Below are 23685 nucleotides of genomic sequence, written 5' to 3'. Positions count from 1 at the left end.
CAAGTTGGGGAAAAGGAAGGGAGAGAATTTGAAACTCAAAACTTTTAAAAAAATGTAAAAATATTTTTGAATATAACTGAGAAATATTTAATGAAATAAATAGAAATATATTGCAGGGGGTGGAGGTGGGGAAACCTGACCACATCTCTCAAAACACACTAAAATGTATGGTGGTGTATTCATGTGAATAAAATATGGGGCTCCTGTCAAGGAAGAGTTGAGCCTTTGAAATAAAATATATTTTAATATAACATTTATATATGGCATTTCTCCAAAAGTATTAATAAGTATCACAAGAATTCTAAAAGATTTTTTAACCAGTCAACAACTTACAAGTCAGATTTCTGTCTTTTTCATTCAGTCAATAAATGTTTTTTGATTTGTCATCTTACAGAAGCTTTAATAGCTTACACACATGAAAACTTTTTTTTCTTGTTAACCGGGGAAGTCTGAAAACTCATGAGGGATGTGAAAAAATTGATTTTCATAATTATAATTATTCATAAATGAATTATATTCAATGAATATAGTAATAATCTAGATTTTTCAGAGCTATCAGCAGATTCCGACTTGGATAATGCAGCTTGAAATGATCAGTTCTTGACAATGCTGTTCCCCTCACAGAACTCGGGTTCCTTCACACCAACAACCCACCCCAGAAATTTGAAACAATCACTTAAGAACTATTCCTACAGGACTGGAGAACATATCGTGCTACACTCAAGGGCTTGCCCTGGAAAACCACATAGGCCCTGAAAATGACTATTGTAATCCATGATCAACCTCCCTTGTGGCTTGTGTATAAAATCTTTGCATTTACTGTAACAGACAAGGCCCCCTGTCCAGGAGAGCTTCCAGTCTGCAAACTGCAGTCTTCACTTGAAAGTGATTAATTAAACCACAACTTTTTTTTTTTAAACCTTTCTCTATACTTGCTTGGTGCTGCTCCAGTTATTCAGTTTGGAGCCTAATTCATTAAAATTCTACCATTTAAAACCCAGCCATATGTACATATCCCCTGAAGTAGGTCTCCCTACATGCATTCAAAGAATGAAACAGTAAATAGCCAAAGCAGCTCTTGTAAGTGCAGCTTCTCTTCAGATCTTCTCTCTTGCTGTTGGGAAAGGGAAGATACTATGACAACTGGCCCACTAAGTTAGTGTTAAAAATATAGTACTAAGGAAGCTAGTAACAAAAAGTCAATACTATAAAAGTTCTGTTGCAAATTCATGCAGTTAGTCACAAGGTCACTGCAAGAAGGAAGTATGGTTGGCTCCACAGGGTACAATTATTTTTATGATGTCTGTGTCAACACTGCCCTCACAAAAAACATGTCAATCTCAAAGGGCACTTCCACACACTAAATCAAACTAAGAATAAGAAGGTTGGATGATTCTTTAGATTCCTTCACAACTCTAAAAATCATCAATGACTACATACAATTCTGACAATTTGAAGTATGATTCTCAAAATCTTTTATATTTCAGTGCCTACATAAGGCAGAAATTACAAAATGATCCGGGGGGAGGGGAGGGGGAGGGCGGGAAGGGAAATCTTATTCGGAAACAGTAACTCAGCTTGCAGAAAAACACAGATCCCTGCTGACAACGTTTGGCTTTCGCAGGTACTCACATCCAATCAAATTACTCTATTTCATCAGTCTCCCCCTATCTCCCCCTCACTTATCGAAATTCATTAAAAAAGTGAATCCGTTCATCAAGATTTGGCAGCTTGGGACCTAAAGCAATAGGCGGAACCTCTCAATGCTTTGGTTTTTCCACTTTAAAGCTCATACTGACAATGCCATCTATTCCAGCCTGTATCTCATCATTTTCTTGGACAGGCCCAACTCCTTTCGGAGTCCCAGTCAAAATAATGTCCCCTTCTTCCAACGTCATTATCTTGGAGACGTAACTGATTATGAAAGGGATGGAGAAGATCATGTCCGACGTTTCTCCCTCCTGTCTCAGCTGGCCGTTGACCTTGAGCCAGAGCCTAAGCTTGTGAGGGTCCGGGATCTTCTCCTTGGGCACGAACTTGCTGACCGGGCACGAGGAAGTGAAGCCCTTGGCCAGGGTCCAGGGCAGCCCCTTCTTCTTGCACTCGTCCTGCACGTCCCTGGCGGTCATGTCCAGGCACAGGGCGTAGCCGGCCACGAAGGCCAAGGCCTCCGCCTCGGACACGGCGCAGGCCCGCTTGCCCATCACCACCGCCAGCTCCAGCTCGTGGTGCAGGCTGCGGCTGTGAGGGGGCATCAGGATCGGGGTACCCTCTGGGGCGTAGGCAGTGGAAGGCTTCAGGAAGATCACCGGCTCGCTGAGCACCGAGCTCTTCATCTCCTTCACGTGATCCGCGTAGTTCCTTCCCACGCAAACGATGTTTTTACCCCATTCCCAAAATCGGGGCAACTGACGGGATGCGGCCATGTCTGCAAGTCCGGAGCGAGCCGACCCAAGTGTCAGCGGATCACGTGGACTCTGCCCCAGGGCGGTCACCTGACGCCTACGGCTACCCGACGGAGCCAAACTTTCTCGGAACTCTCCGTTCCATCGACGAAAGGAGGCACCGTAAACTGCTCTCGACTTTCCTCCCCCCTCAGCTGGGGGCTGGGAGTCGCTGAACCCTGCTCCAGGTGACCGCAGTCTGGGAAGGTCGCAGCGGTGCTGCCCTTCCTGGCAGGGCCCGCTGCTCTGGAGGGAGGAGGACGCAGCCCCACGCCGGCCTCTGTTTCACTGTCCCCCCAGCCGACGGTTCCCAGGGGTCCCCGGCGACCCCGCAACTACAACGACACTTCTCGGCGGCCGGTATTGGGGGGAGGGGCGAGCGGAGGGGGAGCTGGGGGCCGGAGCCCGGCAGCCGCGCTCTGATTGGCTTCGGTCGCGGGTCGGGGCGGAGGGAGCGGCGGGCGCGTGGCGAGGAGGCCAGCTGGGATTGGCTGAGGCGCGTCGATGACGAGAACGCGATGTCAGGGCTCGGCCTCTCAGAGCGTCCCGCTCCTCTTCCCTCCGGAACATGGTCTGGGGCTTTGGGCACCTGGGCCGCGGGAGCCTCGCTGTCCTGGGATCCACCTGGGCCAGGCGCGTTGTGGGTAGGTGAACGCAGACAGCCCGGCCCGGAGAGGAGAAGCCACAAAGCCTCCGGCGCTAGCCCTCGGCCCCGGCTTGCCTGACAGGTGCTGCCGGCCGGCTCCCGCAGCTCCGAGACGGCGGACGGCTGGGACGTGCGTGCGGGGCCGGGATCGGCTCCGTCCCCAGATCCTGGCCCCGCACGCCCCTGGCCCGGCCGGGGGAGGCCCCGCGGCTGTCCCGTCTGCCTCCTCCCGGCCCGGGCCCGGCTAGGAGAGGGCTGGCTAGTCCTTGCAGGCATCCCGGGGGCCGCGACCCAGGCTGGCGAGCCCCGTGTGCGGCGCTCGCGTCCCGGGATGGCGGGCCGGGGAGCCCCGGGCAGCGTCCCGAAGGTGCCGGGCTTGCCCAGCTGGGGGGTCCAAATAAAATGACTCCATCCACCCACGAGTCGGTGGCTAAGAAGACATCCCCAGCTTCGCGTTTGGACTCGGTTATGTAATCTAATGAGCCTTTGAATGTTGCAGCTGGGGGAGGGGACAAGGACACAAACAGAGTGGCCTGACCTGTGCTCACTCCCCCAAAGTAAGGTACTGGTGAGAAGTAAAAGCTGGGGCTCCGGGGCCGAGGTAGACAGTAGAGGTCCTGGGCCACTCCAGTGCAGCCCAGCCTTGGCTTTGCAAGAGCACCCTAGCATTTCCAGCCAGGGAGGATTGGGTCTGGAGAGTTATGCAAACTCCCTGACACCACAGCTGGTAATGTAATAGTATCAAAGTACAGAGAAGCTAGCTTTTACTGGCGTTGTTGCAAGCTGCTCAGAGTCCGAATGCTTAAAAATGAGATAATCTTTTCTACAAGTAATGCTTAAAACTTCGGTCTCCCTGCGAGGGAGTAATTATGACAGATGCCGCTGCTCTTACACAAGATTTTCTAAGTGTCATACCAGCACAAGCTCTTATCTGAAGAAGTATAATAATAATTTGGAATTAATAAAACTGTGTGAAACACAGAAAGATGATAGTGTGAGGAAAAAAAAAGTAACTTGAAGTCATATTTTTTTTTTGAATCAATGACTAAATGCCTCATCATTGGTAATCCCATTGAGATCCAGAATACAAGATAAAAAAAGGACTGAAAGTAGCTTGTCCATTAGGGAGAGGAGTTCTGAAGGGCTGGGATTTGATAAGGAAAAAATGTTTATTACCAAAAGGCTGAAAAGTATTCTGGTGTTTCAAGTCCCCTTTCAGGAACTCTTTTTTTCTATTTGCACTAGTATAGTAGCTGAGATCTCTGATATTTTTTCTTTGTGATCCAGACTAGCTGTTTTTTCTTTCTGTTCCTGCTTTTGTGAGGGTCTTTCTTGCATGTGTAATAATAAAGCTTAAAATTGCACTAAGATTCTTGATTAACTGTTTAACATCCATCTTTCTAAGTGACTAAAGAGGTTGTGTGATAAGTGGATAAAGCCAGAACCAAATAAAGAAGACTGTGGTTTCAAATCCTACCTTAAACACTTCTTGGTAGAGTGAATCTGGGCCTGGGCTGCAGTTTCTCATCTCTAAAATCAAGGATCAGACTTAGTGGCCTCAGGTTTTCTTTCAGCTTTTAAGTCTTTGATCCTATACATGTTGAAGAAGGCAGTGAGTGTACCACTGATATATTTGGGACTTTTAGCTTTTTGGTGACCATTTATGTTTTTATGATGTGCGTGCCTAGACTGCCCAGTGGATTGCTATGTATAAATCTCAAATATTTTATATTTTGGGTTTTTTTTTTTCTCATAGGCAAGAGATTCATCCCATGTCACAGTCTTGCCCCACTCATATATGTGTTGGGTTATTTTACAGTTTTGAAATTGCCCTTTTCTCTTTGTATGCTTTGCAAGGAATTAGAGGGAAAGGCTAGGGCTTGAATTTCAGCTGGGGGTCCAGTTGCTACATTTCCCAGCACTGACTAACTCTCTCCTTTCGTATTTGGCTACAGTATCTAAAAGTTTTTAGTAGGACATGCAGCAGACATTGCCTTCCTTCTCTAGGTATTTACATTTTTCAGACTAGATAAGTGAGGCCTGAGGTCTGAAGTGGGAAAAACATCCTCATTGTGAAGGTTTCCTAAAGACTAGACTTCTTTCTCCTCTTCCTCATGGATGCTTATCAAAACCAGGGCATTAGTATTCATATGATCTCTGACAGTGGTCTTTCTCAAACAATGTTGACCAGTGATTCTTTATGTAGAAAAAATGAAGGAAATTTTTTGATTGATCTGGATAGATATAGAAAGATAAATTGCTTTCTTTGAAATGGATGACTTTCTTTAAAAGGTTCATTTTAGGTTAAATAGAAAAGATCTCTCTAGACCTGGTTGTCAGAAATACTGCATTCCCAAAGAATAATCTTAGTTCTAATAGGAAACAAGTAAATTAACCCACTGAGGATTGAAGGTTTGGATTGAGAGAGGAAATAGTCAAGGGGAACAAGTTATTTGTGTAGTATGAGTAAATGAAATTTAAATGGAGAAGAGAACCTAGAAATCTTTCAAAGATTGTTTTAGTCTAAGGAATCCTAGTTAGCACTTATTAAAAACCTTCTTATTCTGTCCTTTCCCTGGGAATAAAGCACTTTCCCAGGTCTAACTGAACTATGCAGCTTAGCTTTGTCATGTCAATATTTGTCAACTTTACAAAGAGTTTTAAATTAAGGTTACTATTGAGGTTTAGGTAGAACACTTTAACATGAACTTATAATTTTAAAAATATACATTTTAGGGGCAGCTAGTTGGTATAGTAGAGAAAGCACCAGCCCTGAGGCTGGCCAGGAGGATATGAGTTCAAATCTGGTCTTGACATTTAACACTTCTTAACTGTGTGACCCTGGGCAAGTCACTTAAACCCAATTGTGGGGGGGGGGGAGGGGAGGTAGGGGGAACATTTTGCTGAGCTGAGGCAAAGAAAAGGAGAATTACATCAAAGCTCCAATTTTTTGTAAGGTCTGTGAAGATACTCAAATCTATGGGGCCTGCCTTGCAGCTTCTTTCACATATGTCACTCTCTTGCTTGCCAGGTATCATTCATACTGAAAGTTTCCCTATGAGGCACTGGCCCTACCAGTCAAATTTAACTGTAGGACTGACCATATAGCAGTGGGACTTGGCATATTTTGCATTTTAAAAATACTTGTTCCCAAAAGAATTTTGAAAATCTTTATTTTAGTTTTGATGATTCTTACTCTCTATATCTAAACTATGATGGTATGGTGGTAAGAGATTAAACAAATGGCTTAAATGAACCTTGGAGATATTTTTTGGATTGTGAGTTTCTGCTCTTCTTTAGAACTAGCAGTAACCACATTTAAAAATTTTTTTGAATTGTTTCTCATTTGTTCTCCACATTTGGTGTTTTACTTTTCCTTTTTAAACTTCAGGTTTGTTTGTGCATTTTAATTATTTAGTAAATGACATCAAATGGCAATTTTTCATCTAATTTGATTCATATTTGGATGGATTGTTTTTCATTTCTTCAATGATTTGGCAATAAATTTGGGTCAAATGAAGATGCTTTTTTTTTTTTTTTTTTTTTTTTACAAAATCCCAGAAAAATAAATAGATATTGAATGCGTCAGGCCAAGGAGCATCTTCCTTACTCTCTTCTTCAAGATTAATGAGGCTTTATACTGGGGCTTGAACGATTTGTCTTTGATCTTCTATTCAGTTCAATCATAATAAAGTTCTGCCATTGACCTGAATTTGTATTATTTACATCTCCAAGGGTCAGCCATTCTGGGAGCTGTTTGTCAACATACAGACATCAGAAAGTGTCAGATAATTGAACAGAGCAACATGAAGGTTGAGTTATTGCCAGCCCTAACTGATAACTACATGTACCTGATCATTGATGAAGATACAAAGGAAGCAGCCATTGTGGACCCAGTTCAACCCCAAAAGGTAATTTGAATGATCCTTGTGCGAAGTTCCTCAGGAAGTCTTTTAGAGAGACAGCTTTGGTGTTGGGTCCTATGTAACTTATTATATATAACCTCAATGGAAGCAGAACTCCAGATATATGCAGAATTTAACCATGACACCTCCCTTTTGTTATTCCTTCATCACATCCAGGTTCCCCGTGTAGTTGACATGGAAATAGTTTTGTGACCAGTAATTTTTGTGCATGTGACTAAAATAAATGAGAATGAATCTTAGATTTTTGTGGAAAAGTTTTATTATTATTTATTATTAAATTAAATTATTATTAAATTAGTTTTATGGAAAAAAAGATTATTAAATCAGATTTCATAGCTGGGTAAGTGACCAAAAAAGAAGATAAACAATATATTTTGTACTTCTTTTTGCTTAATTAGTGAAATCTACAATGTCATCCACCTCCAGGCTTATAGTACTAGAACTGGGGTATAACTGGGGTTGTGATCTTTTCATTCTTCCCTGTGTTTGGATATAGGTTATGGAAACAGTGAAAAAGCATGGAGTGAAACTGACCACTGTTCTTACCACCCATCACCATTGGTAAGCAAGCTTTTTTCATTCTTTTTTTTAAACAAATTTTTACTGCTATTACTTTTTTTTACAGCATCTAAATTTCCCCCTGCATCCTTCCCCTATTCTCTTCCTAGACAGTTATCCCCTACAACAAAGACATTTTCCTAAATGAAAAAGAGGGGAAGAAATGAAAATATCTGTAGATTGGATCAATATATTGAAAAAATCTGACAGTGTCAGATCTACAGTGTCTACATCTGTGGACCTTCCATCTTTGCAAAGGAGAGTGGGGAAATTGTCTTCTCAAATCTCTTCTTTAAGACCAACCTTGTTCTCTGCAATTCTGCAACATTTATTTTCCATTATTTATGATGGTGGTTCTTTTCATTTACATTGTTGTAGTCATTGTGTTACATTGGTTTTGGGATTCTGCTCAATTTACTCTGCATCAGTTCATTTTAATTATTTGCTTCTCTGTATTCATTATATTTATCATTTCTTACAGAACAATAATATTCCACTATGTTCGTTGACTACATTTATTTGGCAATTCCCTAGTTGATAGACATCTATGGTTTCTAGTTCTTTGCTACCACAAATAGTGCTGCTCTAAATATTTTGGTGCATGTGAGGGTTTTCTTTTGTTCATCAAATTATACCCTTGGGATATATGCCTAGTAGAACTTCTACTAGATCATAGGATTTGGACCTTTTAGTCGCTTTATATAATCCCAATTTTTTTTCCAAAACAGTTTTTTTTAATTCACAGCTCTATCAATAATGCACTAATGTGCCAATTTTCTGCAACCCCTATCAAGATTGACAATATTTAAGCAAGCATTTCCATAAAAATTGGTTTTTGCCTTTATAAACAGAGACTTGTGAGACTTGGGAAAAGATGAAACTCAGTCAGTGTTCATTATGATATTCCTCTGAGATGTTGAGCACATCTTTAACCAGGAAAGCACAAATTCTTTGAAGGGTCCTGAGGAAGGTATCAAGCAAGAATTTAGTTCTGAATATATACCTTTCAGTCTTAATTCAACAAGCATTTATTAAGCATGTGCTATATGTATAAGACAGAGTGATAGGAAATAGGGCTGTACTTCAAAGAGGAGAAATGTAGAAAAAAATGTAAACAGATAAGTAAATACAAGATAATTTTGGGGGAAGAGAGAGAAAGCATTAAGAATTAGGAAAAATCAGGAAGGCTTTCAGAAAGTATATAGCAGCTCTGCTCAGCTTTGACACGAACTAAGAGTTCTAAGCCCCAGAAATGAGAACAGAGCCCATTGCAGGCCTGGATGGAGGCATGAGAAGGGAGATGGAGTGGTAAGTTTAGGACTGCTGTTGGTTTGGTTGGAATGAAGAGTATTTGAGGGAGAGGAATAGGAAAGAATTCTGGAAAAGCATGTAGCAGCCAAGTTGTGGAAGTCCTTAAGTGCCAAGCTGAGTTTGTATTTTTTTCAGCAAAATAATACCATGGTCAGATCTTTGTATTGTGAAGATTATCTTGGCAGTTGTGTAGGGGATAGATTTGGGTGAGAAGGGACTGTGAGCCCAAAGTTCAATTAGAGAGCTATTGCAGTAATTCAGCTGAAAGGTAATTTTAAGCTCTGGAATAAGGTGGTAACTTTGCAAATGAAAACAAGGCAATGGATGTAAGAGTTATAGAGACAAAACTGACAAGACCAGGCAACTAAATGCTTATGAAAGATGAGAGAGTGGGAAGAGTCTGGAATGATGGAGGTTTTAAATCTAGCCAAGGTGACTAGAAAGATATTGATACCCTAAAACAAAAATAGTGAAATTTGAAGGAGGGATACATTTAGGAAGAAAGATAATGAGTTTTGTTTTGGATATTTTAATTTTAAATTGTTAATGTAACATCTAGCTAGCTAGCTGTGTGCAGGTGTGAGATTGGCAATGTGGGGACTGGTGGTCAGGAGAAAGTTTATAGCCAGAGAAAGCAAAGGCCCTCCAAAGTAACTCTCAATGAAGGCAAATGACACACCCCCAAAATAGTTGGTATTATCTTTATTTGACATATGAGAGAGTAAAATGACTTGTCTAAAATCATAAGAATTTGATAACACTCTAGTTTCAGCCATAGGCTTAGTTAGTGACTGCCAATACAAATTTTCTGTCCCCTAAAGTATACTCCTGCAGGAGATCTGTAATGTCCCAATTTTTCAGTCCTGTTTAATTCCATATATAAATGAGTATGGGGTGATGAGCCTGACATGAACATGGAAAGTTTCCAGTGATGTGTCTTAGGAGAATTGTTGTCTAATTCAGAGGGAGGGGAGGAAGATAGGTTTAGCAAGCAAGCCAATTTGAGGTGAGACAAAAGATATGGAGAAAATGCTTCTTTATTAGTTTGATTCTTTTTTTTTCTTATGGAGGCAGTCGTTGATAGGCTCTTCCCAAATCATCATTAACTTACATAATGGAATTTTTGCCTTAAATTCCATAAAGAAATAAATTAAACTTTTTTAAGCATTAAAAAAAAAAAAAAAACCAATGTCAGTGACTGAGCAATGTTTGGAGATCTTCCTTTGATCAGCAAAAAGCAAACAGATCCGAACATAACTGAATGTTTTTATGGCAATTGTCTGCAAAAGGTCTTTTTCTTAATTTTTATTAAAAAAAAAACAAAAAAAATCTTAGGGGTACTTAAACCTTTCTTCTTGGTTTTAATCTTATTTCTTTGACTTCTTAGCAGATTGCCAACTTTGAAACAAACTACCTAGATTTTCTTTTCCAGTTATTGAGCCTTAGTACAACTACCTTCTTGTCCATTTAAAAAAGTATCCTTGAACCTTGTCACTGCAAGATCATGCTGCTGTAACATGGCCTCAATTGGACTCCATTGTCCTTGTACCAGAAACTTCATTCTTTTGGCTTCTTTTTCTTTTCATTAAAATAGGAAATTCAAGCCTTACTTCATGGGAATATGATAAGGATTAGCTAATATTTGTAAAATGATAAGCCTAATGATTGATTTAAACGAACCTGTAACTGAACCATAAATTTAAAACCATCTAGGCCTATCCCCTGCTTTTAATCTCCTAGACTATCTAAGACAAATTATTCATAAAGATGTTTAGCAAAGTCAGGCAGAACAAAGGAACAAGTATTTCTTAAGCTTTTTCTATGTGTGGGTGTTTGTGCTAAATGTTGGAGATACACATACAAGCAAACAGCAACAACAACAAAACTATCCCCTCCTTCTAAGAGATTACCAATGGGAGAGAGACAACACAGAAAAGGGAGCTGAAAAATAGGGAAGGAATTGGGGCAAGGGACCTAGGCAGATAGATACCTCCTATAAGAAAGAAATTATATCATTTCTTTACATGTCCCAGTGTTTAGCAGCTTTTTCTGTCAAAAAGATTTTCCCTCTGTCAAACACAAGGCTTTCTTGTTTAATTTAAATTCATTTCTTCTGATATTCCTCTTAGGTCACTTTGTTTCTGAAGAATATTGTTTCTTTCTCCAGCCTTCACTATTCCGTATTAAATTACCCTTACTTTCTAGGCCCTATTTTTTAACCTTTAAGTGCATCTCAGTATTCTCAGAATCTTTTTCACAAAATTGGACTCCAGTTAGTAGCTGACCAAACTTTTGTTTGTCACTTTTGTATGTTACTATTTGTTACTTTTGTATGTCACATATGCCAGGATCAAATCCTTATTTTAAGTAATTACTGTGACCTCCTGGTTTTTAGTTATAATTCTCCGCCCCATTTCTCTGAAGTGAGCTTTTTCCCCCCTAGTATATACTGCATTAAGATATATCTTGCCACTAGACCCAGATGGCTCTGGAGGAGTAACTGAGGTAAGTGACCTTTCACAGCCCTCCCTCATTTCAATCCAATTCACTTTAATGTCATGGCATCACCTCCCTGATGTCATGGTTCTGTTCCAGAGTGAAGGATAGGGGACAGCTAGGTGGCTCAGTGGAGAGAGCACCAGCCCTGAAGTCAGGAGGACCTGAATCTGCCCTCAGACACTTAATGCTTCCTTGCTGTGTGACCCTGGGCAAGTCACTTAACCCCAATTGCCTCAGCAAAAAAAAAAGAAAAAGAAAGGGAATGAAAGACAAACAACAATACATTGCATTAAACTAGCTCACAGTGAAGTCTTTTAATTTCTAGCTGTGTCTTTCTGAATTTATGGCAAGAACAGTGCTCTGTGCTACAGTTTCCTCTTAAGGGAGTTTTGTTTTGTTTTGTAAGAAAGATGCTGCCTAGCTTATCTCCCTGTAAATGAGCTAGAGAGAAGTTAAAGGCAAGACTTCCAGGATCAAGAGGAGAGATTTCCCCCATCGTTTGAAACTTTAGAATTCATCACTGAGACTTATTTTTTAGGTATGAGCGTTCTAGAGATTGTCCCAGGAGTGGCAGGCATAGAGCTTAGAATCACACACATTTCATATTGTTTTAGATTCATTACCAAACCCTAGGCAAGTCCCTAAAGCCATTTTTGCTAATCTTTCACCTTCTCTGAAATGGAACCTAGACTAAATCCCTCTTTGTAAAACTTATGGTGAAACTTTGTTAAAAGGCACTAGAGAATTGTAGAGATTTTTCATTGGTCTGTTCAGCTACTTAGAGGGAACACCTGAAGGTATGGGTCATGTTTACCCCGTGAGGGCCTACTGGACGTTAGGCATCCATTACCATTGATCAGATCATCAAAAAGGCTGTGGAAAGAGGAGTGGACATCAAACTCATGTCTCTGGATGACTGGTTCAGCACAGTTCCAACATGGGAATTCTTCCCATTTGTGCTGAGGAACAAATGGATAAGGAATATATTGTGTTCTGCATTTGGAATGCATATTCACACTGTTTTTTCTAAGACAAAGTGATCCTTAAGTTAAATGCAAACAAGATTTAAATCAAATTTAAAAAGCAAACAGTGTTCCCTTAGTAAGCAGCAGATGGCTATGGGTCTCCTGTTTTTACCTTCTAGGGACCACGCTGGAGGCAATGAGAAGCTCGTAAAGATGGAACGTGGGTTGAAAGTGTATGGGGGAGATGATCGAGTTGGGGCCCTCACTCAAAAAGTGTCACATCTTACTATGCTTCAGGTAAAAAGAAATATATGGAAAAGTTTTTGAAATGTGGTTTTACTTTGAATGTAGATCAGTGTATTGTGATTGACGAGACCAGAAATAGCCCAGTAAAATGCCGAAGAAGCCAGACCTGGCACAATGAGCCCCTGGCTTTTCTCATACTTATCTCATCAAGAGAAATTTTCCTTAGGAGCAGGCCCAACACATGACAGGGAAGTACCCTTCTGTGTGTTTGAAGATGGCTGTTTGTTCTTGGCAGGCTATTAGAGGGCTCCCATGCTGAAGTTTGAGACTAAGGACTTTGGAATTAATTGCCTTCTCTGCCCTGGAACAGGTTAACAACCAGAGAAGTTGTACCTGGGCTGTATTTAAATCACATCTGCCTAAAACTGACCATATTTGACTGAAATTGACAGAATTTTTCATTCCTGTCCCTGGGACTGCAATTTTCTTTCTCTGATTTATCAGAGGTGTTGGAGATCAATTGGATTTCATTTGGTTCGTTTCAAACTTAAGTTGGCCAGAGTTCAGAATAATAAAAAGGTCCTGAACTGGGAGTGGGAATCAGTTATCTCTGCATAATCACTCCTATCATCTCTGCATGACTGGTTTAGCCTAGATAAAATTTAGCAATAAAAGAACAGAATTGGTACTTTTATTTGAGAGCAGGTTACTGTCTGTTTTTTAGAACAGAGTCTGCTACTGTAAGAACAAAGTTTATGACTAATTTCTATGGTTACTTGAAAACGAGGAGTCTGGGATAAACAACTTAGGGTTGGCAAGCCCTATCCATTTGTCCTTCCTCGTATGGTCTACATATGCACCTCTTTGGTGGTGGTGGAGCATGTCAGAATATTTAAGCAAAGGTCCACATGGACCAAGGGAAATTTATATGAGGGTTTAGGCTTTCTGTGTTTCTTGGACTAATGTTGGGAGCCCACTTTTGCTTGCTTTATTCAAGGTGGGATCCCTCACTATCAAATGCCTGGCAACACCATGTCACACTTCTGGACACATCTGTTATTTTGTGAGTAAGCCCAATAGTTCAGAGCCACCTGCTGTTTTTACAGGTAAGTACAATGATATGTGTGTGCCAGCTGTTATACCCCAGGCATGTACTTCATTGGCATATGTGCACATTTGAAGATTTCCAGCTGTTCAGGAAATGCCCAAGCTGGGTTTTGTCAGTTACTGAACAAACAAAAAAACCCAAAACAACAAAACAAGCAAAGTTAGAAAACAGACTTATTTTTCCTATCTAATATCATACTAGGTTAGAAAGCAATACTTCACACAGTAAGAATGCATAGTCTGTCAGTCTCATAACACTAAAGATTACCTGCAAATCAGTGGGTTACCCAGATTTTAGGAAAGGAAATTCTCTAACTTCTTTGCTTCTGTCAGTGTTTAGCAGCTTTCCCTGGGGAAAACAGGAAAGGGAAAATATGCTACATCTTAGGGAATATTAGGGTGTCTTTGGGATCATACCTGTCTATTTTTCTTACTTAACATGAGAGGTTATCCTAGGATGACCTAGGATTAGAGTTGGAAAAGATCTCTTAAGATACAAATCTTTCTTTCTATTGAGAAAGAATCTGAAGCTGTTTACAAAGTCACGTAGGTAATAAACAGATGCAGGATTCTCATCCAGACCCTACGCTCCAGATGTAGGAATTTCTAACCTAAGTGCTTTCAGATGAGAGAACAGGCCAGCACCAGGACCTGTAGGAGCCACATGGCAGAAATGTTGGGAGAGAATGGCTCTCACTTTACCTAGGGTCAGAAGACTAAGGAAAGGAAATTATGTGATTAGTGGATATGTTCCTATGGAACAGAAATTGAGTTTCACTTGGTCTTGATATTTTGGATAATAATCAGAGACAGAAACAAAGTCCAAGTAAAGAGCCAGGCTATTTTAAGAGACAGCTTTGCCGGGGAGTTTAGTGGTTTGATGAGCTTTCTTTACTGAATGATACAGCAGGAAAAGGAAAGGAATAAGCATTTATATGGCACCTAGGATGTGCCTAGCACTGGGCTAAGTGCTTTACAAATATTTCATTTAATCCTTACAATAACCCTACATGGGAGATGTTGTTATTAACTCCATTTTACAGTTGAAGAAACTGAGGTGGACAGAACTGAGTGCCCAGACACTAAGGAATCTATTCTTTTAAGTTCCACAATTCACCAAACCAAAATAAAAGGTTGTGGCCACAGGAAGCAAGGGGCTGTCCTAGAGCTAGACCTCCTCTGGATTTTTGTCAGTGGGGAATCATTAATAAAATGAATTTCTCTGAGGTCTTCAGCTTCCTTTGGTTTGCCTTCCTGATTAGGCTTTGGCCTTTTCTGAGGGACTCATTTGTATTCTCTACTTCCTCAAACAAATAGTATAAAAAGAAGAGAAAAGCGCAAAAATCTCTCTTGAAGAAACATCAACATACCCTGAGAAACTATCCCCAGTATTTTGTGTTTTATCTTTTTCTCCCTCAGGAGGAGGTTTTGGCCAAAGCTTTTTCATAGGGAGCTGCAGAATCAAATGATGGTGGGAGGAGTCAATCCTGGATGTCTTCTTTGGTTACCATATTTGCTCCCCAATTAATGTGGTTCTTCCCAATCAGGATGGTAGCCATGGAGGATCCATGGGCATTCAAGCCTCTGTTACTCCCACTTTTCTCCTTTAGGAGCAGAAATTATGTTAGTATCTCAATTGTGACTCTTGACTTTCTATGAAAGAGAAAAAGAAATACCTATCTCCAATTACTGACTTTATGGAAAGGAACAAATTTTCTTGTGATAGGACCTTGTGTGCTGAAATTTGGACATCTGATCTGTGTGCCTCTTGTGACTTGATCTCTTTGGTTAGATTAAAGGAATGTGGTAATGAAGCTGAGGTCATGAGTCTAGTCTCATGGAGGTGACAGACTTCGCTTATTCATTGACTCCTAACCCATTCCAACGACCATGTATATTCTGAAGCAGGGAATGGCAGATTTTGTTTGGCCTAATCAAATTCTAGCTTTATACCCACTAGAAGAAAAACCATTCAAAGCATGTTCTCCATCAAAAGCATTTCAATCACATCATTTTCACCTGTCGGCAGATAGTTTTGGTTTTTATACATAGCATTTGCTCTGAATTAATCATAGGCAGTGTATATATAATTATAAAGGCCAAGTTTGTCCTGAGAGATGAGCAAATGGACCTCTTTTCTTTCCTGGCAACACTAAGGACCTGGTGGAATAGAACATTGTTTTGTTTCCTACATTTCATATGACTGTTTTTTTTTTTTTTTTTGGTTTGTTTGTTTGTTTGTTGCTATCAGGGTGAAAAGCAGTATTACTCAGTAGTAATGTAGTAGTAATAATTCTCAGTAGATGAGAACTAGCCTTGAAGCTAGAAAATCCTGGGTTCAAGTCTCATGTCTGGGTCATACATATTGGTTATATGACCCTGGGAAATCACCTAAAATCTCAGCATTTTGAGACTAGAAATTTCAAAGAAAGTGCCAATCAGTATTTTCATTTGAGAATTTCCTATAAATAAAATCATGAGCTCTCCCTCTACTGGGTGAATGAGTGGGGGACAGCATATATAAATATGACTGCGGAATAAAAGCAAAAAATATTAACATTCTAATTTTAAAAAGCATTAAAATAGACAATAACAATAAATAGTGCAGTAGCCCCCAGGGTCCTCAGCTGCTGGGTCATTCATGTGTCTTAGGTCTCACTGAACTTTGGTCTTTGGTCTCACTGAACAAGATTTTTTCTTCCAGGTGATACCTTATTTGTAGCTGGTTGTGGGAAGTTTTATGAAGGAACAGCAGATGAAATGTACAAAGCCCTGCTTGAAGTTTTGGGTCGTCTTCCCCCGGAAACAGTATGTTACACATTCTTTTCTTAAGAATGTTAGTTGTGCTAATATGTCATAAAGCAAGTTGGAATGGTCGCCTGTAGGTTCTGTGGGAAAGAGCCTGAGACCTACAGAATAAAGAGAAATCCCTTTGCAAATTCTTACAAGCACATCCCTTTCTTCATCATTCCACCTTGGTTCTCTTCTTTTAGATTCTAACTATTCCCTCTTTATCCTATTCTCTTTATTTTCTGCTGGAACCATTTTGTTCCTAGACATATTCATGCTTGCCCCAGAGGTGGCCACCCCAGTGAGAGGCAGAAGTAGATCTAACCACCTGTAAGCATTTCTTGAAAGCATTTCTACATATAAGCCAGCTACTGCTGTATTTCTGTAAGGCCTAGAGATGAAGTCAGGTAGGATATCACCTTACATAGGAAGAAGAGTAAATTAGTGGAGAATGTTGAGGATTTTCATTTAAAAGAGTTTAGAAAGAGAAATTAATTCATCCCTTGCACAAGACCCGTTCTTAAAGATGGCATATTTTGTTCTTTCTCCAGAAGGTATACTGTGGTCATGAGTACACCATCAATAACCTCAAGTTTGCACGTCATGTTGAACCAAACAATGTTGCTATTCAAGAAAAATTGGCCTGGGCTAAGGTGAGTAAGATGAGTTTAGGAGAGGAATAATGTTCTCTCGAAATTGTTGAGTATTATGTGAGGGGGACAATTTGAGGAATGGGCCTGGTCTAGGTATTTCTGTGTTCCCACTGGTACTATTGCTTTCAAATAGATTTGATTTAGGGTGTGTAGTGCTCAGGAACTAGAGCTCCATCATGTAGTAATAAACTAGATTGTGTCAAACAAGCATTTAAGTACTTATGGCATGGTACATTAAGTATTTTCTGTTAATGTTCCAGACACTGTGCTAGATTTTAGGAATAAAAGTACAAGATTAAAACAGTCCCTGATCTCAAGGAATTTACATTTTAATTGGGGGAAAAGACAAACAGAGGAGTGGAGGCAAGGCAAAATTGTTGCCATAAGACCTGACTTCTGTGCAAACCTTCCCTCAAAAGCATGTATTTTAAAGAAGTCCATCGAGCTAGAAGAGAATTATCTCCACTAAATGGAAATATTTGCCAGTTGTGTAAATGTCATTGTTGTCTATATAGAAATGACTTAGATTGTTACCCAACAGGAGTCTATGTTCTTCTCGTTCGTTCTAAAACTATTTGGATTGGGCTCATAGATGATCCTAAGAATGCATTCATTTTCATTTTTATTTCCTTTCAGACTTTTGACAGTAATTATCAGCCAAATTGCCTATTTAGTTTGACCATTTTTCTTTGCTCACTTTATGGTTAAATATTCAGGCAAGTGATGAATCCTGACTAGGGAATGAGGGCAGGGACCATTGGTGATGATGGATTGGGAGGCTAAGACCTAGTAAAGGAGGTGAGCTTATACCTTCTGAGTATTTCAGAACAACGTTTCCTGAGGAACCTTTTCTAACTCATAGTCTTATATTCACTGATTGTTGAGGCAGTCCTAATATAAACTGAGGCTTCCCTAAGAACTAAAAGCATCAGATACATCATGCAGTGAAATGGTCAAAGCACAGAATCACAGGGTTGGAGTAGATCACAGAGGTCATGCTGTCCAATCTCCCACCCCATGTCAGTGGCATCCTGTGATGTTCCTGTAAGTGGAAAGCGTTTTGGACTTAATATCAAGGACACTTGATTTTGAATTTCATCTCAAATCCATAATTATCATAGACAAGTCACAGAAGTAGGGAATTGTTTCAGATATCCACTTTGTGAATTTTAAAGCATGATGGATATAAAACAGATTAGTTAATGTTACACAGTTTCACTCAGTGGCTTATGTTACTGCTGAAGAGTTCGTAGAAAATTCTTCATTCTAACAGATGATATTAATACTTTTTAGGTAATAGCTAGCATTAAAGTAATGGGGAATAAGAGGAAGGAGGAAGACATCCCTTCTGGAACTTGAGAGGTATTAGGAAGATCCTAGACTTAGAGCTGACAGAGACCACTGAGGTCATCTGACCCGACTCCTTCATTTTATAGACAAGGGTACTAACTGATGTGTAGAGGAGAAAGTGATTCTCTGGCATCATGTTGGGTCAGGAGGGAGAGAATAGGGGCCTTGGGATGAAAAGCCTCTTATTCCAGATGTGGTACCTGTTCTCTGAACCTCTGATGGAGATTTAAGAAGGCAGGATCCCTTTTCTAATGAAACTCCTCCTACAAAAGGGGGACTCTCAATTAGTTCTGTGACATCTTTTATAAACTTTTGCAGTGATTATTTCTAAACCCATTGCCCTCCTTTAATTATATTACCTTTAAGTTCAGCAACAAAGTTTTAAAGTCCAGTCTTTAAAAAAAAAAAAAAAAACTACCCATTGTGAAATATTTCTTTTGAAATATTCAAAATACAAAATTCTTTTGAATTGTGATATATTTCTTTGAAGACAAAATGTGCTGTCGGAGAACCAGCTGTACCATCTACTCTTGCTGAGGAGTTTACATACAACCCATTCATGCGAGTGAGGTAAGTGTGAGTACATGGACTTTTCTATATGTGCCTTAAGGAGACATGATAAAGGCAATTCAAAGTTGGAAAAAAAAAAAAGGATCTCAGATTCAAAGGGAGGAATTGAAGGAGTCTGACCATGGGAAAATTTCACTTGTTTAAGCCATTTATATGGCTTAAGAAGAAGGAGCTCTTAGGATATGGCTCCATGAAGCTTTTTTTTTTTTATCTATATGGGTCTGAACTCTGGCCATTCCATATTCTTGTTTGCTTGTTTCACTCTCAAAATGAGGTTTCTGCAATATCCTTGAAAACAGAGGAGCACTTTTATGAGAATAAAAAGAAGATAAATTCTTAGTGATTCTGTGTCTGAAAGAGATGTGATGTGACCACTTGTCTATGAGTACATTGACATGGAATTAGCAAGATCTGCCCAGCCAAAAAAGGTTTGGCAGTTTTCCTTTAAATTGCAGAAATCTTTTTTTTCTTGATGTTTTTGTGAACTTGTAGAGCCCTTCTAGATTTTGTAGTGGCCTCTCCCTGAATATTTATCTCCCTAAGGAGACCAAGGTGTACATGTGTATGTGCACATGTACATACACAAGCGCACGTACACACATCCTCTCTTTCCCAAAGGACTCAGGAGTTGGGGCAGCAACCAGTATACCTTTAATAATATCACAATACTTGAGAAGTAACCAGACCTGGGACTCTTTTCCTACCCTTTTTTCTTCACTTGACAAAATTGCTAGTTAGGTCCTGCAACTTCAGAACCCAGGAGTGAAAGGTGATGACAGAAATGTGTGGTACTTTAGGTTCTTGTAACAGTGCTTATAGGGGTGGAAAGGATGCTCAAAATGCTAAGCCTCAGACTGCATCATGGAAGAATATAGAAATCAGTTTTCAAGTGTTTGAAATTTAGTCTAAAAACATGCTACTGAAATAGTATCTTCACTTACTTGTGTTTGGAATGTTGATAAAAGAATTGGCAAGGTTACTAGGCTGACCAAAATTGAGTTGGCCCCATTTATCCATCTCACTTTCCTCTATTTTGCAATAAAGGAAAACAAAACTAACTACTGAATAACATGATTTCATCTTCAAGAATATCAGCAGATTCCAAGTGGAATATTTTTCTTCATCTGTACCTCCTTCATCAGCCTGGTTGGAGAGAGAGTGTGCTCTAAGGGGAGAGGGTTTCTACAAGCCTGCTGCTCTTCCTTGGCATGTCTGGCTGCTTTCTGGCCCCTTTCCTTTGGACTTGGGATGAGGGCAGTACTGAAGACAGTGTATGTGCCCGCTGCCATATACTGCACTCTGTGTCTCTTGCTTTGGTCTTGGCAGGGAGAAGACAGTACAGCAGCATGCTGGGGAGACTGACCCTGTGACGACCATGAGGGCCATTCGAAAGGAAAAGGATAATTTCAAGGTGCCCAAAGACTGAAGTTCCCCACAGAAATGATCACAATGCAAATTTCTCCTGCTAGTCCTTTTTACAGTAACATGGGTATTCTGATGTTTTAGGTAATTAATTTCTGTTATTGTGGGAGAATCATTCTTCTTTGTGGTTTGTGTTTTATTTTAAAATTGTCTTTAAAAACCCTTTTGTTTCTTTTGCCAGACATTCTGTGGCATATTTATGAGATAAAAAATTTAAAGAATATTTATTCATAAAATTTTTGCTTTCAGATTCTGTAAATGATCAGTTGTGATTCTGCCAGCACTCTTTCCTTAAGTGCTTAAGGGGAGAGGAGATAACTATAATGTGGTCAATCCTATGCTTTTGTGAAATACCCTTGTCCTGGAAACTGATCCCAACGAAAGGCCCCAGGCTTTGGCTGTGGCTCAGCTTGCTTTTTGAGATCTTTTCAACTCTTAAGCTCATATTTGTTCTGAACAAGTCTGGCCAAATCCCAGAAAGACACTTGGGTCTGCTTCCAGAGGGAGGGAAAAGAAGGGTCTGGTGCATATTCCAGTTTAGCCTCTCTTCCTTCATTGCTTCTTTGCAAAAGAAGTCTTTCTCGTTGCTTCAAGTAAACCCAGCATTTAAAATGGGTCCTCCTTTACCAGTTTTTCACTGAGACCCTTCTCTACACTGAAGATAACGTCTAAGGCCAGCTGGTATTTGGCGTTAAATGTTTTGCTGAATTATATGCCATTCTTTGCCATGGTTTATTTGAATAGTAACAAAATTGTCGAGGTCATGTCTTCTGTGAGGTTGGCCCCACCCCAACCTGACTAGGACTTAGAGGAGGTGAAAAAGGGAGAGAGTTATCTTGGTCTGAGAAATTTAAAAATTCAAAAGTTTGAAAACATCTTGAAACATTTAACATTTCTGTATATAGAAATTCAATTTTCAGATATTAAGGACTTTTAACTCCATCAGAGCCAAACAACCTGGACATATGCTTTGCAGTTTGCTCTGTCTGTTGACTTGATATGAATTGCCTATTTAGCCTCTATCATCTAGGCAGATGCCTACAAGTAGTTTCAGTCTGTCTAAGATTGTGTTATCATTATTAAACATTAAGTGGCCTCACTTCTCGCTTCAGTGATAGACTGAAGTCCCATGGCAACCTGGAGTCCTTTTGATATAGCATTTGACAAAGATAATGCCATGTCTGTTCCCCTATTTGAACAGAAATGTGTCTGGAAAGATGAGAAATGGTTAACTAGCAGTGGCAAGGAATTCTTTGAAAATTCCATCCTTAACCAGTCCACGTAACTCCTGTTTGCTCCTTCATGGCTCCATCATGACTGAAACTGGTCTCCATAACTGTTTTTCTCCAGTTGTGAAATAAGCAGTATTTTATGATGTTTTTCCAGCCATAGTGATTCATCTTGTCAAATGTCTTCAAAAACACATTCACGGGTTTGCCTGGGAAGGTTTTTCTCAAAGGGAACTTGAAATTTCTTTGCTATAGAGATGTAGCTGCCATATGCAATGGATGCTCGGAGTAATCCTTCTCCAACTTTGCTAATTGCATTTAAGCCCTAAAGTTGCAATGTCTCTCTTAATAATATTGACCCAAAACATTAGTTTGGCGTGATTCCTTTTGGGCACGTTAACTCAGAGAATAAGTTGTGAGTTCAGTGTTGGCAGGATTTCATTAACTTTTAATTTTTTTTTCTATCTTTCTTAGTGGGAGGGAAAGGGGGTAGGTCAGGGCCTTCAAACACAACATGATCATCAAATAATGAGACTTAATTTCCATAAGTTACCATGGAAGTCTGTCATATTTCTTTATGGTCACACCTGCATTTTGGCTCAGAAGCCAGGCTCACAGCAGAGCCCTGAGAGTTCTCTTTCAGACCACACGACTGCTGAGTGAGCTCTCCTCCAGGGACAAAGAAACCAAAATAGTGGGCACTTATTTGGTGGCTGTTCAGGCAACTTTTTTTTGGTGGCAGTTAGTGGGCTGTGGTTTTGGTTTGTTTTTAATGAGAAAGTGATTGGGGGCCCAGGGAGAGTTAGGTTGGCGTGATCACTTTTTTTTCTCTTTTCCTTGCCTATGAGTAAGGACGTAAGCCTGCCCCAGTCCCTTTTTGTCTCCTCGACCTCCACAAAAATCCGACTCCTAGATTGGTGGTGACTGAACAGAGCAGGCACGAGGGCTTTGGCGGCTCCCTCGGCAGAAGCCAGAAGGAAGAAGTGAGGAAGACTGTCCTAAAGCTAGAGAAGGCTCCCAGAGAAGACACCAAGTCTCAATTGGGGGTCTAGAATCATGGGGAAACAGTTAGAGGTGCTAAGCCTTACAACTCAGAAAAAGGGCTTTTTTCTCCTTTTGTCCCCTGCCATTATCCAATGGGAGGGCTCTTCAGTGTCACCCAGCTTTGAGAATATTCTTGCCTTTCTGAATCTTTGCCTAAGATCAAAACGGAACATAATTAGCTGTAACTGGCTGCCAGCTCATTTCTATCCTCAGCCGTTCTCCAGCGTGGCCATTGTTACCCTGCAGTAGGAGCTGGGGCTTAACACCACCTAAGCACTGACAGAATGCCAGTGTTCTCAGACCTGCTCCCCACGGGCGGATCTGTCTGCAGGGTTAGATCTTATTCAGAAAACAGGTCAGGATCCCCGGGAAGCTGGGTAACTTCACCCTGACTTTTTAGGAGGCGCCGAGGTAGGGGGATGAGGTGGTCCCTGTTCTATAACTGCCTGTCAAGTGATTGGCAAGAAGAGAGCTTCCCGCACTCTAGCTGCTTTTTTCCCCTCAGCTCACAGACTTTCTAGTTACAAAGATTCATTTCTGCATTTGAAAGGCAGTGGGGATGGCAAATCTTTTTTTTTTTTTAAATAAGTTTGATTAATTTTGTGAAAAACAGGCAGCCATTGGTTTGCCCCTTTTGTGCTATGCAAGGTGATGAAGCTGGTGTGTAAGCCCAGGGGCAGCCGTGAATCAGTGAGCCTGTGAGGGATGTATATCCATTCTCCTGTGGGAGGGGAGGAATTCCTGCTGTTCCCTGTTGGAGGGGAAGATGGAACCTGTGTCTGTTCTGCACTTTGAGCTCCTCAAAGAGAAGTACTGTGGAGTATTATTCTTGTTTCTGAATTAAATTTTATCTTCTGTGATAAGTGTTGAATAGACATAGCGTGTAATGGTTTCACTAATAAACCTTTCACTGTTGAAAACAGAA

General features: G+C 40.4%; 2 protein-coding genes and 1 long non-coding RNA gene across 6 annotated transcripts; 1 reads left to right on the top strand and 2 right to left on the bottom strand.

The window, feature by feature from the left end:
- Window positions 1-224: 224 nt before the first annotated feature.
- FAHD1 (fumarylacetoacetate hydrolase domain containing 1) lies at window positions 225-2532 on the bottom strand. The gene has a single exon (XM_003762008.4). The coding sequence runs from the start codon at window positions 2424-2426 to the stop codon at window positions 1761-1763; it is 666 nt and encodes a 221-aa protein (XP_003762056.1). The 5' UTR covers window positions 2427-2532; the 3' UTR covers window positions 225-1760.
- Window positions 2525-23685, top strand: HAGH (hydroxyacylglutathione hydrolase). 4 transcript variants are annotated; one of them, XM_031945825.1, is made up of 9 exons: window positions 2525-2632; window positions 6826-7001; window positions 7513-7577; window positions 12529-12646; window positions 13593-13701; window positions 16407-16510; window positions 17044-17145; window positions 18986-19065; window positions 20392-23685. In XM_031945825.1, the coding sequence occupies exons 2-9, from the start codon at window positions 6897-6899 to the stop codon at window positions 20489-20491; spliced, it is 783 nt and encodes a 260-aa protein (XP_031801685.1). In that variant the 5' UTR covers window positions 2525-2632; window positions 6826-6896; the 3' UTR covers window positions 20492-23685. The 4 variants fall into 4 exon arrangements, with proteins under 4 accessions (XP_031801685.1, XP_031801684.1, XP_031801682.1 ...); XM_031945824.1 differs by lacking the exon at window positions 2525-2632 and adding an exon at window positions 2705-2804; XM_031945822.1 differs by lacking the exon at window positions 2525-2632 and adding an exon at window positions 2849-3088.
- LOC116420491 lies at window positions 13894-15331 on the bottom strand. The gene is made up of 2 exons (XR_004230831.1): window positions 15073-15331; window positions 13894-14051 (listed from the first exon to the last, which is right to left on the bottom strand). It is a non-coding gene; the product is annotated as an uncharacterized LOC116420491 (long non-coding RNA).

This window comes from Sarcophilus harrisii, chromosome 1, assembly GCF_902635505.1.
Source record: "Sarcophilus harrisii chromosome 1, mSarHar1.11, whole genome shotgun sequence".
Lineage (NCBI taxonomy): Eukaryota > Metazoa > Chordata > Mammalia > Dasyuromorphia > Dasyuridae > Sarcophilus > Sarcophilus harrisii.
Note: the sequence above shows the minus strand (reverse complement) of the source record. Positions and strands in the feature narration are given on the sequence as shown.

Excerpts from the sequence above, each read along its gene's own strand:
- FAHD1 (XM_003762008.4), bottom strand. The coding sequence starts at position 2,426 with ATGGCCGCATCCCGTCAGTTGCCCCGATTTTGGGAATGGGGTAAAAAC.
- HAGH (XM_031945822.1), top strand. The coding sequence starts at position 3,013 with ATGGTCTGGGGCTTTGGGCACCTGGGCCGCGGGAGCCTCGCTGTCCTG. Across the intron at positions 3,089-6,825 it reads CTGGGCCAGGCGCGTTGTGG|GGTCAGCCATTCTGGGAGCT; the intron begins GTAGGTGAACGC and ends TACATCTCCAAG. Across the intron at positions 7,578-12,528 it reads CTTACCACCCATCACCATTG|GGACCACGCTGGAGGCAATG; the intron begins GTAAGCAAGCTT and ends TTTACCTTCTAG.